We start from the raw sequence: 14479 nt of genomic DNA on the forward strand, positions 1-14479 counted from the left end.
AAATTGTCAAGTGTTATGCCCATATTCAGAAAGCAAGGAAGAGATGGATCCAGGAAACTATAAACTGGTCAGCCCAAATTCAGTACTGGGGAAAATGCTAGAACAATTAAAGCAGTCAATCTAGGAGTGTCTAGAAAATAACGCATTGATTACTATGAGCCAACATGGGTTTGTCAGGAATAAGTCCTTTAGGTCAATCCTATCTCTCTTTTTGATAGTCACTAGTCTGGTCTTTTGCTTGCGCTCTCTCTCTCTCTCTCTCCCTCCCTCTCTCTCCCTCCCCCCCCCCCGTGTGTGTGTGTGTGTGTGTGTGAGAGAGAGAGAGAGCGCACATTGTAGAACGATGTGCATGAAACAGTCTCGTTCCTGCTTTTTCTTAAAAACAAAGCTGAGCAATTATTTTTGCTAAACTTTAATTAGAAATTGATGAAGCCCAGGTGGGCCAGATAAACTGGTTTCAGGGTTGGAATCAAGTTGGCCTTCCCTAAGCTAAGCAATTCCCCTTCATGGCTCACTGCCTTGTTGTGGCGAAGGGGCTTGCGTAACTCAGTGAAGCCATAAGCTATGCCATGCAGGGCCACCCAAGAGGGACAGGTCATGGCGGAGAGTTCTGACAAAATGTGGTCCACTGGAGAAGGAAATGGCAACCCACTCCAGTATTCTTGCCAAGAAAACCCCATGGAACATATCACAAGGCTAAAAGATATGACGCAGGAAGATGAGACCCTCAGGTCGGAAGGTGTCTGATGTACTACTGGGGAAGAGCAGAGGGAATTTCGAAGTAGCGCCAGAAAGAGTGAAGCGGCTGGGCCAAAGCCAAAAGGACACTCAGCTGTGGATGTGTCTGGTGGTGAAAAGAAAATCCGATGCTGTAAAGAACAATATTGTTTAGGAACCTGGAATGTCAGATCAATGAATCAAGGTAAGTTGGAGGTGGTCAAACATGAGATGGCAAGACTGAACATCGACATCTTGGGAATCAGCGAACTAAAATGGTCAAGCATGGGCAAATTTAATTCAGGTGACCATTATATCTACTACTGTGGGCAAGAATCCCTTAGAAGAAATGGAGTGATACTCATAGTCAATAAAAGGGTGAGAAAAGCAGTACTGGGGTACAATCTCAAAAATGATAGAATCCAAGGCAAACCATTCAACATCACAGTAATTCAAGTCTATGTCCCAACCACTGAGGTCGAAGAAGCTGAGGTTGATCGGTTCTATGAAGACCTACAACACCTTCTAGAACTAACACCCAAAAAAGATGTCCTCTTCATCATAGGGGATTGGAATGCTAAAGTAGGAAGTCAAGAAATAACTGGGATAACCATTCAGGTATGACCTAAATCATATCCCTTATGAATATACAGTGGAGGTGAGGAATAGATTTAAGGGATTAAACCTGATAGGCAGAGTGCCTGAGGAACTATGGAGGGAGGTCCGTAACATTGTTCAGGAGGCAGCAACTCAATCCATCCCAAAGAAAAAGAAATGCAAGAAAGCAAAGTGGCTGTCTGATGAGGCTTTACAAGTAGCTGAGGAAAGAAGGGAAGCGAAAAGCAAGGGAGAAAGGGGAAAATTTCATTTCACATGCCAGCAAGGTTATGCTCAAAATCCTACAAGCTAGGCTTCAGCAGTATGTGAACCGAGAACTACCAGATGTACAAGCTGGGTTTTGAAGAGGCAGAGGAACTAGAGATCAAATAACCATCATTTGCTGGATCATGGAGAAAGCAAGAGAATTCCAGAAAAACGTCTATTTCTGCTTCATTGACTACGCAAAAGCCTTTGATTGTGTGGATCACAACAAACTCTAGCAAATTCTTAAAGAGATGGGAGTACCAGACCACCTTACCGGTCTCCTGAGAAACCTGTACGAGGGTCAAGAAGCAACAGTAAGAACCAGACATGGAACAACCGATTGGTTCAAAATTGGGAAAGGAGTACGACAAGGCTGTGTATTGTTGCCCTGCTTATTTAACTTTTATGCAGAGTACATCATGAGAAACACCGGGTTGGATGAATCACAGGTCGGAATTAAGATTGCCGGGAGAATTATCAACAACCTCAGATACGCAGACGATACCACCCTAATGGCAGGAAGCGAAGAGGATCTAAAGAGCCTCTTGTTGAGGGTGAAAGAGGAAAGTGCAAAAGCTGGTTTGAAACTCAACATTAAAAAAACTAAATCATGGCATCTGGCCCCATCACTTCCTGGCATATATATGGGGAAGAAATGGAAGCAGTGACAGATTTTATTTTCTTGGGTTCCAAGATCACCGCAGACGGTGACTGTAGCAATGAAATTAAAAGATGCTTGCTTCTTGGGAGGAAAGCTATGGCCAACCTAGACAGCATAGTAAGAAGCAGAGACATCACCTTGCCGACAAAGGTTCGAATAATCAAAGCTATGGTTTTCCCAGTAGTAACATATGGCTGTGAGAGCTGGCCTATAAGGAAGGCTGAGGGCCGAAGAATTGATGCTTTCGAAGTGTGGTGCTGGAGAAGACTCTTACGAGTCCCCTGGACTGCAAGTGAGGTCAAATCAGTCCATCCTAAAGGAAATCAACCCTGAGTGCTCATTGGAAGGACAGATACTGAAGCTGAAGCTCAAATATTTTGGCCACCCAATGCGAAGAGAAAACTCCCCGGAAAAGACCCTGATGCTGGGAAAGATTGAAGGCAAAAGGAGAAGGGGACGGCAGAGGATGAGATGGCTAGATAGCATCACCGATGCAATGAATATGAACTTGAGCATACTCCGGGAGAGAGAGCAGGACAGGAAGGCCTGGCATGCTATGGTCCATGGGGTCACAAAGATTCGGACACGACTGAACAACTGAACAACAAAGCTAAGCAATTATTATTCCAGTGAAGTTTGAAAGCATTCTATTAAGTCTCAAGCTTGGCATTTGGCATGCTGTATCAGCTTGCATGAAGTAAAATTAAATATCTTGCATGGCAAAGCATCAGAATGTCTGGTCTGGTTCTTTGGCAGGCTTGAATATATTGCTGCCAGGAAGTCTTAAGCCTCTTCACTGGGAACACCACATATCACACAAACTTGTTTACCTATATTTGAAGAAAAGTCACTTTGATACTCGTTACTGCCTCTTCATTGGACTGGGGAAATGAGCCACAAGTGTAGAGGCTATTTAAAATTGTTCATGCTTTATGGATTACATAAAGATTGCCATGTTTATGGATTTGCAGAAAGCTAAAATTTTCATCTCACAGCCATTGATCTTTGTAGCGTATATGGGGAGTGGGGGAAGCACCACAAAATTGTATAGATTTGTCAACATACCTGATAATTTACCTTAGTATTTCCTTAGTTAACCTAGAAAATGAGTAATGTGGCTGTGCAAAAAAGTAAAAATGTCACAGCAAATCTAGCATCCTGTTGACTAAAACAGAAAAGGACCATTCTGTACCCTGTGTGTTTAAACTGGCCCCTGCTCTGCTTGAGCCAGCCTTGTCTAACACTGAGGACCACATCAGAAGTGTATTGAATCACAATATGTGCATATTGTGGCTTGTTGGTAGCTAATATTTGCATATCCTCTTCAATATGGTGACTTTCAGATTGGTGGGCATGTAGTTGTTCTGTGATACTCATGGTTTACTCCTATTTGTGAAACACTGATTTAATCTTTCAGAAATAAGTTATATACTTGGAAACCAAGAAATCTGAAAAACACATACCAAAGGGTTGCTCTCATGCTGCTTTGTTCTTGAGCTTATAGCACTTGTTGCCGTATTTTTTGAAAATATCTTTGACTTTGAGAACTAGCAACTTAAAAAAAAAGCTGGTTAAGAGTGTGAGCTATGACTCAGAAAGTCATGTTTAAAGTCTTGACTCAGTCTTGCACTACCTCTAAGAAAATAAGCTTTTAACGCATTTTGCCCTCACTTTTATCTATGTTTATGAGAATAAGTTAACTTGGAGTTGTCTCTCTGTGGCTGCTCCTCACAGATATTATCACAGAGAATATGTCATTATACTTCAGCCTGATCCTATGCATGTTTTCTTAGGAGTTAAGTCCAACTGGACTGGATCCAAATAAATGTTCTCTACTGCAGCCTTTCATGCTCCTGAACCGATGGGAGACCCTGAAATGGTATGCTATTCAGGGGGGTGCTGCTGCTGAGAGAGAGGGAAGAACTGGTGTAAACGGACAACTCACGCCCGTCTCAGTGATACTTTGGATCCAAATTCCTGTGTTCAGTAAAACCTGTTCCCAAACAAATGTGCATAGAATTGCAACCAAAGGATTATTATAGATAGTTGTGTGGTGACAAAGACACTGAACTTTGCATCTGTGGTTCCAGATTGAAATGTCATGGGGTGCATTATGCAGACCTCTCTCTTTGCAGCGTACTGGCACCTTACAGGGCTGTTATAAGGATCTCTGAAATGTACCTAGAGTGCATTTCAAGCACTTCATAAATGCTAAATATTGTAATATGAAAAAATGTATTGGAGTCTAAATATGGGTCATATGAAGTGCACTAGAAGAACATTAATCTTATATTTCTGGAATTATTACTCAAAACCTAACAAAGAAAATAAGAACTAAATATTTACCTCACTGGGACTTGCTTTGGGTCTCTCTCACAATTTGAACCCTGCTAGTTGCACTAGTTAAGAGACTTCAGCTGTGTGTGTAGCAGACCAGTTGGGTTAAGGCTAGTGCACAGAGATTAAATGTGAAGAACAAGTTGTTCCAAGATTTAACCAGAGATCCTCTTTCAGTCCACAGGCTTAATCTGGTACACAGTGAATAACGTGCCTGGTTCTTAGAGCATGTTGTATTTACCAATCCTGAACTGCGTTCTTCCTTATGAATGTCTCTGATCTAGTAGGCTGGTGAACATCTGCACATATGTGGCCAAACTGCCACAGTGCGTGCTATAATCCTCTGGTGTAGGAATAGTTGTCATGCCAATACTCAAATATTTTCCGTAACACCAGGCCGTAGTGCTCAGACTTGTGGTGAAACCCTCTGAGTGGGTGCATGAGAACCTGTGTGGAGCATAGTGCATGCTGAGGCTCTGCTGCAAGTGATTCGATGCTCTGGGAAGACTGATAGTAGCTAAAAGTAGCCAGTGTGGTGTAGTGGCTGGAGTGTTGGATGGAAGTTGGGAGATCCAGGTTCTAGTCCCCGCTCGGCCGTGGAAGCTCACTGAGTGACTTTGGGCCAATCAACCGACCTCACAGGGTTTGTTTGTTTATTTATTTTATTAATCACCCATCTGGCTGGTCACCCAGCCACTCTGGGCGATGTACAACAATAAAAATAGTTTATACAATAAAATTCAACATTAAAAACATCACATTTCTAAAATTACCCTAGCCCACCCCAAATGCCTGCCTGAACAACCATGTTTTTAATGAATGGCGGAAGCTCATTAAAGAGGGGGCATGGCAGAGTTCCCTAGGGAGGGAGTTCCACAGAGTGGGGGCCACCACAGAGAAGGCCCTCTCCCTCATCCTCACCAGCCTAGCTGTCTTGGCTGATGGGGACAGAGAGAAGGCCATCCGAGGCTGATCTTGTTGAGCGGCCTATCCGGTGTTGCTGGAGGCGCTCCTTGAGATAGGCTGGGCCGGAGCCGTATAGGGTTTTAAAGGTCAAAACCAACACCTTGAATTTGGCCCGGAAAACAACTGGTAGCCAGTGCAGCTCCTTCAGCACTGGAGTGATGTGATCTCGGCGGCGGCTGCCTTTAATCAGGCGAGCTGCCGCGTTCTGTACCAGCTGCAGCTTCCGAACCGTCTTCAAGGGTAACCCCACGTACAGCACATTAGAGTAGTCTAAACGAGAGGCAACCAGGGCATGTACTACCGATGGGAGCAGATGGTCGGGAAGGTAGGGGCACAGCCACCGTATCAGATGGAGTTGGTACAGTGCTGTCCGGCTCACAGCTGACACCTGAGCCTCCATGGACAGCTGGGAGTCTAAAATGACCCTCAAGCTGTGGACCTGGCCTTTCAAGGGTAGCAGTACCCCATTCAACACCAGGTCAACATCCCCCAACCTCCTCTTGTCTCCCACCAAAAGTACCTCGGTCTTGTCAGGGTTCAGCTTCAGCTTATTCCTCCCCATCCAGCCACTCACCGTCTCCAGACATTTAGACAGGGATTCTACAGCCAACCTCGGTGAGGATTTGAACGAGAGGTAGAGCTGCATGTCATCCGCATACTGATGATACTGCACCCCAAACCTCTTGATGATAGCCCCCAGTGGCTTCACATAGATCTTAAATAGCATCGGGGAGAGGATGGAACCCTGTGGCACCCCACAAGTCAGCAGCCACGGATCCGAAACCTCCTCTCCCAGTGCTACCCTCTGGTACCTGCCAGAGAGAAAGGTCCGGAACCACCATAATACAGTGTCTCCAGTGCCCAACCCCTCCAGGCGATCCAGGAGGATACTGTAGTCAACAGTATCAAAAGCTGCTGAGAGGTTGAGGAGAACAAAGAAGGAGCATTCGCCCCTATCCAGAGCCCTGCTCATATCATCCACCAAGGCAACCAAGGCCGTTTCTGTCCCATGCCCAGGCCTGAAGCCTGACTGAAATGGATCTAGATAATCGGCTGCTTCCAAGTGTGCCTTCAACTGCATCGCTACCACCCGCTCAATCACCTTGCCCAAAAAAGGCAGATTCGGGACTGGGCAAAAGTTGTTCAGAACTTGAGGATCCAAGGAGGGCTTTTTTAAAAGCAGTCTGATCACTTCCTCTGTGATGGCTGATGGCATCACTCCCTCCTCAAGGGAGACGTTCACCACCACCCTGATCCCCTCACCCAGCCTCTCTCTGCAGCTCATAATGAGCCAAGATGGGCAAGGATCAAGTAAGCAGGTAGTCGGCCTTACAGATGAAGGCACCTTGTCCACTTCATCAGGAGGAAGAAGCTGGAACCGATCCCACAAAACCGGTGTGCCACAGACTGCCTCCTGCTCACTAACTGTATCCACAGCTCACGGAAGAACACTCCTAATCCGATCAATTTTATCTGCAAAGTGCCTTGCCAAGGCCTCACAGGAGGCCTTAGAACGCTCCAGCGGTTCCGGAGCAAGTGGACCGACCAGGCTGCAGACCACTTGGAACGGCCTCCTGGGACAGCACTCTGCAGATGCGATAGAGGTAGCATAATGTTCCTTTTTTATTGCCTTCAGTGCCACGTGATAGGCTGAAGATACAGCTCTAGCCCGTGTCTGATCGCCTTTGGAGCGAGACTTCCGCCACCGGCGCTCTAGCCGTCTCACCTCCTGTTTCAGAGCTCGTAACTGTGGATTGAACCATGGTGCAGTCGGAGCCCTGTTCAGGGGGAGAGGGCGTTTCGGAGCCACCCGAACTAATGCTCCAGTGATTGCGGCATTCCAGCCACCCACCAGGGTCTCGACCGAGTGGCCATTGGCGTGCTCCAGAGAATCCCCAAGTGCGTTCAGGAATCCATTTGGATCCATAAGATGCCTGGGGCAGACCATTTTAATGGGCCCTCCACCCCTGTGGAAGGGTTGTGGAACCGAGAAGTCCAACGTCACCAGATAGTGTACTGGGGATGGTGGATATACCCCCAACTTCCAGATCACTCCCTGCTTCTCCAGAAACAAACACAAGGTCTAGTGCATGACCAGCTACATGGATGGGCCCAGTTGGAATATGGTGCAGCTCCCAGGAAGCCATGGTCTCCATGAAGTCCCGAGGTGTCCCTGTGAGGACGGCCCCCGAATGTACGTTGAAGTCCCCCAACACCAACAAGTTAGGGGACTGCACACGCACATCAGAGACCACCTCAAGCACCTCGGCCAGGGAGTCAGTCGTGCAGCAGGGTGGACGGTACATGAGCAGAATCCCCAGACTGCCCTTCGGGCCCAACCCCCAGTACATGCACTCATCAACCTTGGTCTCCCGGAGAGGGGGTCTGGTGAAGACCAAGAACTCTCGATAGATAACAGCCACTCCCCCTCCCTGATCCCCAGCCCTTGGCTGCTGTGCATACGAAAATCCGGCTGGACACATGGCCGCAAGAGTTGGAGCAGCGGCTTCGGCCAGCCAGATCTCTGTAATACATGCCAGGTCTGCACCCTCATCCAGGATCATGTCGTGGATGAGGGAGGTTTTCTGGGTAACAGACCTGGCATTGCAGAGCAATGTTGTTGTGAGGATAAAATGGAGAGGAGGATTATGTACACCACCTTGGAAAAAAGGTGGGATATAAATGTAATTTATGCTTCCAGCACCTCCTGAAGACATTGTTATTTCAAGAGGCCTTCCTTGAGCGACCAGCTGTGGTTTATTAAATTAAGAATTTGTTTCTTTTAAAATGTTTTAATTATTTTAACATGGTGTTTTATTCTTTTATCTCTGCTATTCACTGCTCCAAAGTCTTTTGGTGTGGAGCAGTATATAAATATTGTAAATAAAGTAGATATTCTGTCCTGGAACTGAAAGTATATACTTAGGCTCTGAGAGACCATGTAAGCCAAACTTCTCCCAACCTGGTGCCCTCCAGATGTTTTAGACTACAGCTCCCACCACCCCTGACTATTGTCCATGCTGGCTGGGGCTGCTGAGAGTTGCAGTCTAAAACATCCGGAGAGCATGAGGCAGGAGAATGCTGGTATAAGCAGTAGCTGAAGGAAAGAGCAGCTCAATTCCTGTCCTTTGGAGTAAAGCAGCCAGTTGTGGTGTGCTCCCTTCTCTATCCTCAGAGAGAGGAGAGAATGAAAGTGAAGCAGGGCAGTTGTCTACTGAACTGATTGTCTGTGTTGAGTTGGTTGGAGGGTGAGGCAAGCAGAGTAAGTTTAGAGGTTGGGCTGAGTTCAAAATTTTCATGAAATGTGGTGCTAGACAGTAGTTCATGATTATTTAGCTGTGCAGGAGAAGCCCTGTGGCTGCCACCAACGGGCTAAACTGTTTGAAGTTATTTTCTGAGCAAGCTTTGGTAAACAGAGTGGTGGTGGTGGTGGGAGAAAAAGATCTTGTTTTAGCATGAAGATGAACTGCAAGGTTTCACAAAATACTGAGGCATCTGAAGTGCTATTAGATTGCCCTGCTTACCAGGCCTGGAAGCAAAGGGCCAAAAATGAAGAAGGGCATACAGCTGTGAGACACAACCAGCACTTGCCTGGTTGCTTGGCTACAGCTCATCCTTAATGGCCATATTTCCATTAAAAATCGTAATTTCACCAGACTAATAAGGACAACAACTTGCCAGTTAACCTCAGTCTTGTGTTATGATTTGCTGTAAACTGTTGTCCAGCAAGTTTTTCCTTTGTACCATGTTAGTGCTCTTACTTCAAGTTGCTCATTATTCTAAATGTTGCAACATCCTGAAAAATAGGAAAGAACAATTGCTCTGAATTGTTTGAGTGCAATTTGTTGCAGTGCTTTTCTGCAAAAGAATTTGCGTTGCAGGAGACTGGGGAACTAAGAGAAACCACAGTGACTTTGATTCTGTTAGGATTCTCTTCCTGTTTCAGTGCATCAGGAAGAACTGGAAGAAATATAACCTTTCTGATGCATATTAATATGCTAAAAAAACCAAACAACCAGAGGCTTCTTTTTTCCTCCAGGAGTTTGTTAAAATTGCCATATTGAGTCTAATGAAAGCTTGCTGTGTTCCATACTCCAGGTGGGCCTGAGGGGAGAAATGGAGATATCAAGTGTTGGGATGAAGGTCACACAGCCCATCTGGCACTAGAGCACAGGACAATTCTGGCTCTCAGTGCTTTCCTGCTAATCAGTTTTGCAGACATCTGCCTCGTACCAAAGGACCTGAAGCTCAAGCCTATGCTACCCTTGCAATCTGCAGTTTGTGATATGAAAGGCCTTGTATGAGTCGAGTCAAGTCTTAAATGTCCAAACCACTCATTGTGGAGTACTTAATGCTCCTTTAGCTGTCAAGTCGCTTGAATCAGTAGAGTGTTAGACAGAGCTGTTAAGGTTCTCTGTGCCAAGCAAGCAAACTTAACTTTTGTGCACAGAATATATTATGCAAATGGCCTACATTTGCATTCTTCTACTTGCATAATTCTTTTTTACAAGGTTTAGGTTATCCAAAAAATCTGGAAGCCTTTTTTTTGGTTGCAGAGTAGGATAGGAGAAAGCAGGGAAATACAAAGCAGACACTGAAGAAGTGCAGGGAGTAGTGCAGAAGCCCTGGCAGACCTACCCTGAACTGTCTGGCATTCATCGAGCCTTACCCTCCAGCTGGTGAGGACAAGCTTGTTTGAGAAGAGCTGAGATTCTTAGATTGCCAGAGAGTTTGTATCTGCATAGTGAACTCATCGACATAACGGATATGAATATTGTGATCTTGGGTATATGAAACACATTCCTTCATGGTGTATTTAGCTAAATATTGAGGGAACATGAACTAAATCTCTCTTTAAACTAGAACTATAAAGGGCAATTGTCTTGTGACTCTTCCCATCATCGTAGTTGTATTGTGGTGTCTTCCTGTGTGTTTACTTCATGTGTTTAGATTCAGATATTGAGCACAGATTCTGAAACACTGAGGGGTCTTCATTTTGACTTCCCCCTGCCCTCCAAATGTAATATTCATAGTTGTAGAGAAGGTCAAACAAGTGGTAGTTCTGCTAGGTGTCAAAGCCATGGCACAGTCAGTCATTTCTAATGATCTGGTAGGGAACTTCTGGGCCCTGTCCTTTTCCCATGTTGCATTTGCGCCTGTTCTTAATTGCCAGCTGCTAGTTTTCAAAATGAGTCCAAATTTTAAAATTTGCATGCAGCATAGTTTTATATAAAGTTTAGTATTGTTTGTCTTGGCTGTATCCCATAATAAGCAGTATATAAAACTCACAGCTGGTATACATTAAAAATAACTGTACATTTCTAAGGAAGCAGAGGGTGGTGTATGTGGCTGTTCCCACAACTGTTCCATCAGGTAGGTTGGACTTGAGATAACAATTTGCCCAAAGCCCCCTTGGTGGGCTTTCTAGCTGAATGAGGAGTTGAACTCAGGTTCCGCAGTCCAAGTTCAGTATTCCTATGCAGTACATCACACAGGTTCTTGTACTCTGTTATAAATTGCTCTGACTGTGTGGCAACAATGAGTAATTAGACTATGCTGCACTTTGGCTCACCTGGATGAGCTTTGTTGCTATGCAGTCCCACCTTTCATTAGATTATGCTTACAAGGAGCTGAGATGTCGTCATGCTCCCTTTCACTAGTGTGACCTTTTCTGAATGAAGATCTTGGGTTTCCACATAGTGCTGAATTTAGGAGGCTGGGGCAGAATGCATACATTAGTGGTTTTTTTGTCAGCCTTGACACTCAAGTGGAAAACTAAGTAGCCCGGTAGATAATGGGGAAATGATTGACAGGGAGAGAGTTTTGTCTTAAGGATTTCATTAGCATCGTAGAAGTACAAATTGGCCTTATTCTGTGGGGAGGTAGATATATACTTGCAGTGCCTGGATGTTCTAGGAATATTAATTTCATCAGTCTATTCTTTCTTTCCTCTTTAGGTGTCTCATGCAGTTGCTAAGCTTGTATTAGTTAGCTTCCATTGGCAAATCTCAGAAATTTTGGAAAGGTATGTACAATTTATACATAGACGCTTATACACAATTTGCATCACTCTTGTCAAAAGCAAATATAAAGGGGCATTTCTCTTGCTTGCATCTTGCAAAGGTATCTAAAGCAGCATTATACGTTTTGCTCATAGGAGTGTGGGGGAAGCTCGCACTGTACTTACTTCAGCCTTGTAATTAGTCCTTTGCCTGGACACCTGCAGCAAGTGAGAATTGCCTCCAAGTGATCAGACTAGGAAGCTTTACAAAATGTTGGTCCTTTTTTTAGATCACAAGTTACATGTGTAGTGGACGTGTGTGGGCAGGGAGGCTAGTGTAAAGTTGTTGCAGGTAGTAACCTTTGTGGATTTATTGTGAGGCTCCGTTACTGTATCCCCATCATATGTGCTGCAACCCAAATAGAAATGAATGGCAAAGGTGGCGTTGGTTTTGGCAGTTTCCCTGTCTGTGAGACTTGTACTCCACAGCACTGATGGTTATTTTTCACTTCCCCCAGGAGTATCTCTCTCCTCCCGCTCTGCTCTTGGGAGGCCACTGTATTTCTAAGGCTGCAGTCCTATGCACGCTTGGTATTGCATAATGGGACTTTTCTTTAAAGTAGTCAAGTGCTGGTTTGGGTTGTAGGGCTACTTTGACCATTTGAAAAGGGATAACAGTCCATTTTTTATGATGAATATGGTTCACCAGCAGGCCTTGGTCTGGGAAAGGAACTTTTCCCTGAATCAATCTCCTCCTTCACTTATAACATAGGTATAATAATGATCTCCTTTGCTTTGTGGTTGTGAAGATCACAATGCGTGATCAGCATAGATATTTCGCACTAAAATCTGCAGCTGCATTTTGATTTCATCAGTTCCACAGTCATGGCTCTGTGTTGATCTAGAGTTTAACTCTTCTTTCTGGCTTTCAGGCACAAGTCCAGTTCTGTCCAGTTGCTAGTGGAAGCACGAGTTCAGCCTGCCTCATCCAAACACGTAAGTAACTAGCTGTTCTGGCGTGTTTGGCTCTAAAATTCCTTGTATAGTGCTCTGAAGACCAGTTCTCTTGCCTCCTGGTCTTCTTTCTGCTGACTTCTAATCCGGCGCCACTCCTCTTCACAAGAGGTGAGGCTCTTGGGGAGCTGAGTAATACAATTCAGGTATGAAGCTAAGAGCCTGACCTTGTAGACTACTTTGGATCTCTTGGTTTGTGCTAAGATTTTGAGTGAATGTCAGAATATCTGAATACAGAAAGCAACCAAATGCTCTTGTCATTGCAATCCACACTTGAATCAGCTGCTAATTTTATAGCAATGGCGGCCAGGATCTTTAGCTATCATAAAGAACTTGCACATTAAAGGATTAGTTTTCTGGCATTGTGATAATGATCTTTGAAAATAGTTACACTGGGCTGTGATCTGTTTGAGGATGACTAACCAAATTACCACTTCTGGAATGAGACAGCTCTTACACTTGCCCTTTCTGTTTAAATCTAGAAAATAACTTTCCGTGATGAGGAAAAAAACAGACAAATTGGCATGGAAAGTGGGTTCCATTTACCTCCCAAGTAGATAGGATTTTGGCTGTATATTTAATCTTCACTCCAGGTGAGATTGAGGCTTTACATCTCAGGGATACAAGAATGCTCTGAGCAAAAAGGTAGCTCTGTGCATGTTCTGAGCAGGATGTGCAAGTTAGAGGGTTGTGTTGAGCTCTGTTAAAGGTCATAGCTGAGTTTGTGGCAAGTCAGGCCTAGCCTTGTTACCCTGCTCTCTTCTGTAAAGTGCCTGGTACTGTCCTGAGCCCCTGGTTCAGCCCTGCACCATCCCAGATTGTCTTGCAGCGCCTCTCCCCAAATACTTAAAATGTGCTTAGCAGCCCTAGATTTTACCCTGTAGCTGACATGGCCCTAGATTTTACCCTGTAGCTGATGGCACAGCTTCTTTCCCCTCTCCCCAACAGCCAGCTTGTCAGTGCAAGGCCTCAAGCAGCCCATGCTGCTACTCCTTCCACTGCCTCTGCCATCTGAACTGGCAGCTCAAGTTTTTGTGGTTTTCCTTCTCCCTTGCATCTTGCAATAGCCTATGGTAAATGCTGCTTATCATCCCGAGCAAGTCATTTAGCCATACTGTGTTGAATTGTCCCTCTCAAAAAGCAGATCACTTCCACAAATCCACTTAAAGCAGTAGCTTTTTGGAACAGGAAGGCATAGTTGCTACAGTAGTTAGTCTACTTGATACTCTGCAGCAGCCTTCCAGATGTGTTGGAGTGCAACTCCCATAATTCCCGGCCATGCTGACTAGGAATTATGGGAGTTGCACTCCAAAACTTCTAGATGGCACCAGGTTGGGGAAGGCTGCTCTGTTATTGGTGTAAATAAAGTCACAATTATTGGTGTAAATAAAGTCGCAGCAACAAGCCTCATCAACTAGAGGTCTCTGCCTGTGACAAAAGGTTTTCCTTTTGCCATTAACAGATATTTGAATTCAACTTCTGCTGATGTCTGATCACAACCTGGTCCTATATGTAGATGTAAGCAGTATATAAATACTCATAAGTAAATAAATGTGTAGTGTTATGTAAGACAGCAGCAGCTCTTGAATGCAGAAACCCATTTATATTACTTGCTGCTAGAGGCTTGTTTATCGTGCAATACAAACAGAATAAGGAAGGGACTACTTTTTTTCATCTGGCCATAGAGTGGAGCCTAGTTTGTCCTTTTCCCTTTTATTCACCCTCTCCCATTTGAACAAAGCAGTGGGATATGCATTACACCATTTCCAAAAAGAATGATAAACGTCAGCAACATGGGAGTAATTGTCTGGAGCCACTATAAAGGGAAAGTGAAATGTGACCAGAAGTAGTTAAGGTTGTGTCATCTGTAAGCCTATTATTCCTGGTCAAGAAAAGCTAAGTGTGAACGCTACCTGAGA

The 14479-nt window shown here is 44.8% G+C and overlaps 1 protein-coding gene across 2 annotated transcripts in view; it reads left to right on the plus strand.

The window, feature by feature from the left end:
* Positions 1-14479, plus strand: part of ARIH2 (ariadne RBR E3 ubiquitin protein ligase 2) — a 44333-nt gene that overhangs the window by 16731 nt on the left and 13123 nt on the right. For both annotated transcript variants that reach the window (XR_014788585.1, XM_084840634.1), the window contains exons 3-4: positions 11503-11570; positions 12479-12542. Coding sequence is in view for 1 of the 2 variants with exons in the window: in XM_084840634.1 (XP_084696760.1) it covers positions 11503-11570; positions 12479-12542 (132 nt within the window). In the remaining variant the exon portion in view is untranslated. The remainder of the gene's footprint in view (positions 1-11502; positions 11571-12478; positions 12543-14479) is intronic.

This window comes from Heloderma suspectum, chromosome 2, assembly GCF_057233095.1.
Source record: "Heloderma suspectum isolate Gila_16-S chromosome 2, 16-S_ref, whole genome shotgun sequence".
Lineage (NCBI taxonomy): Eukaryota > Metazoa > Chordata > Lepidosauria > Squamata > Helodermatidae > Heloderma > Heloderma suspectum.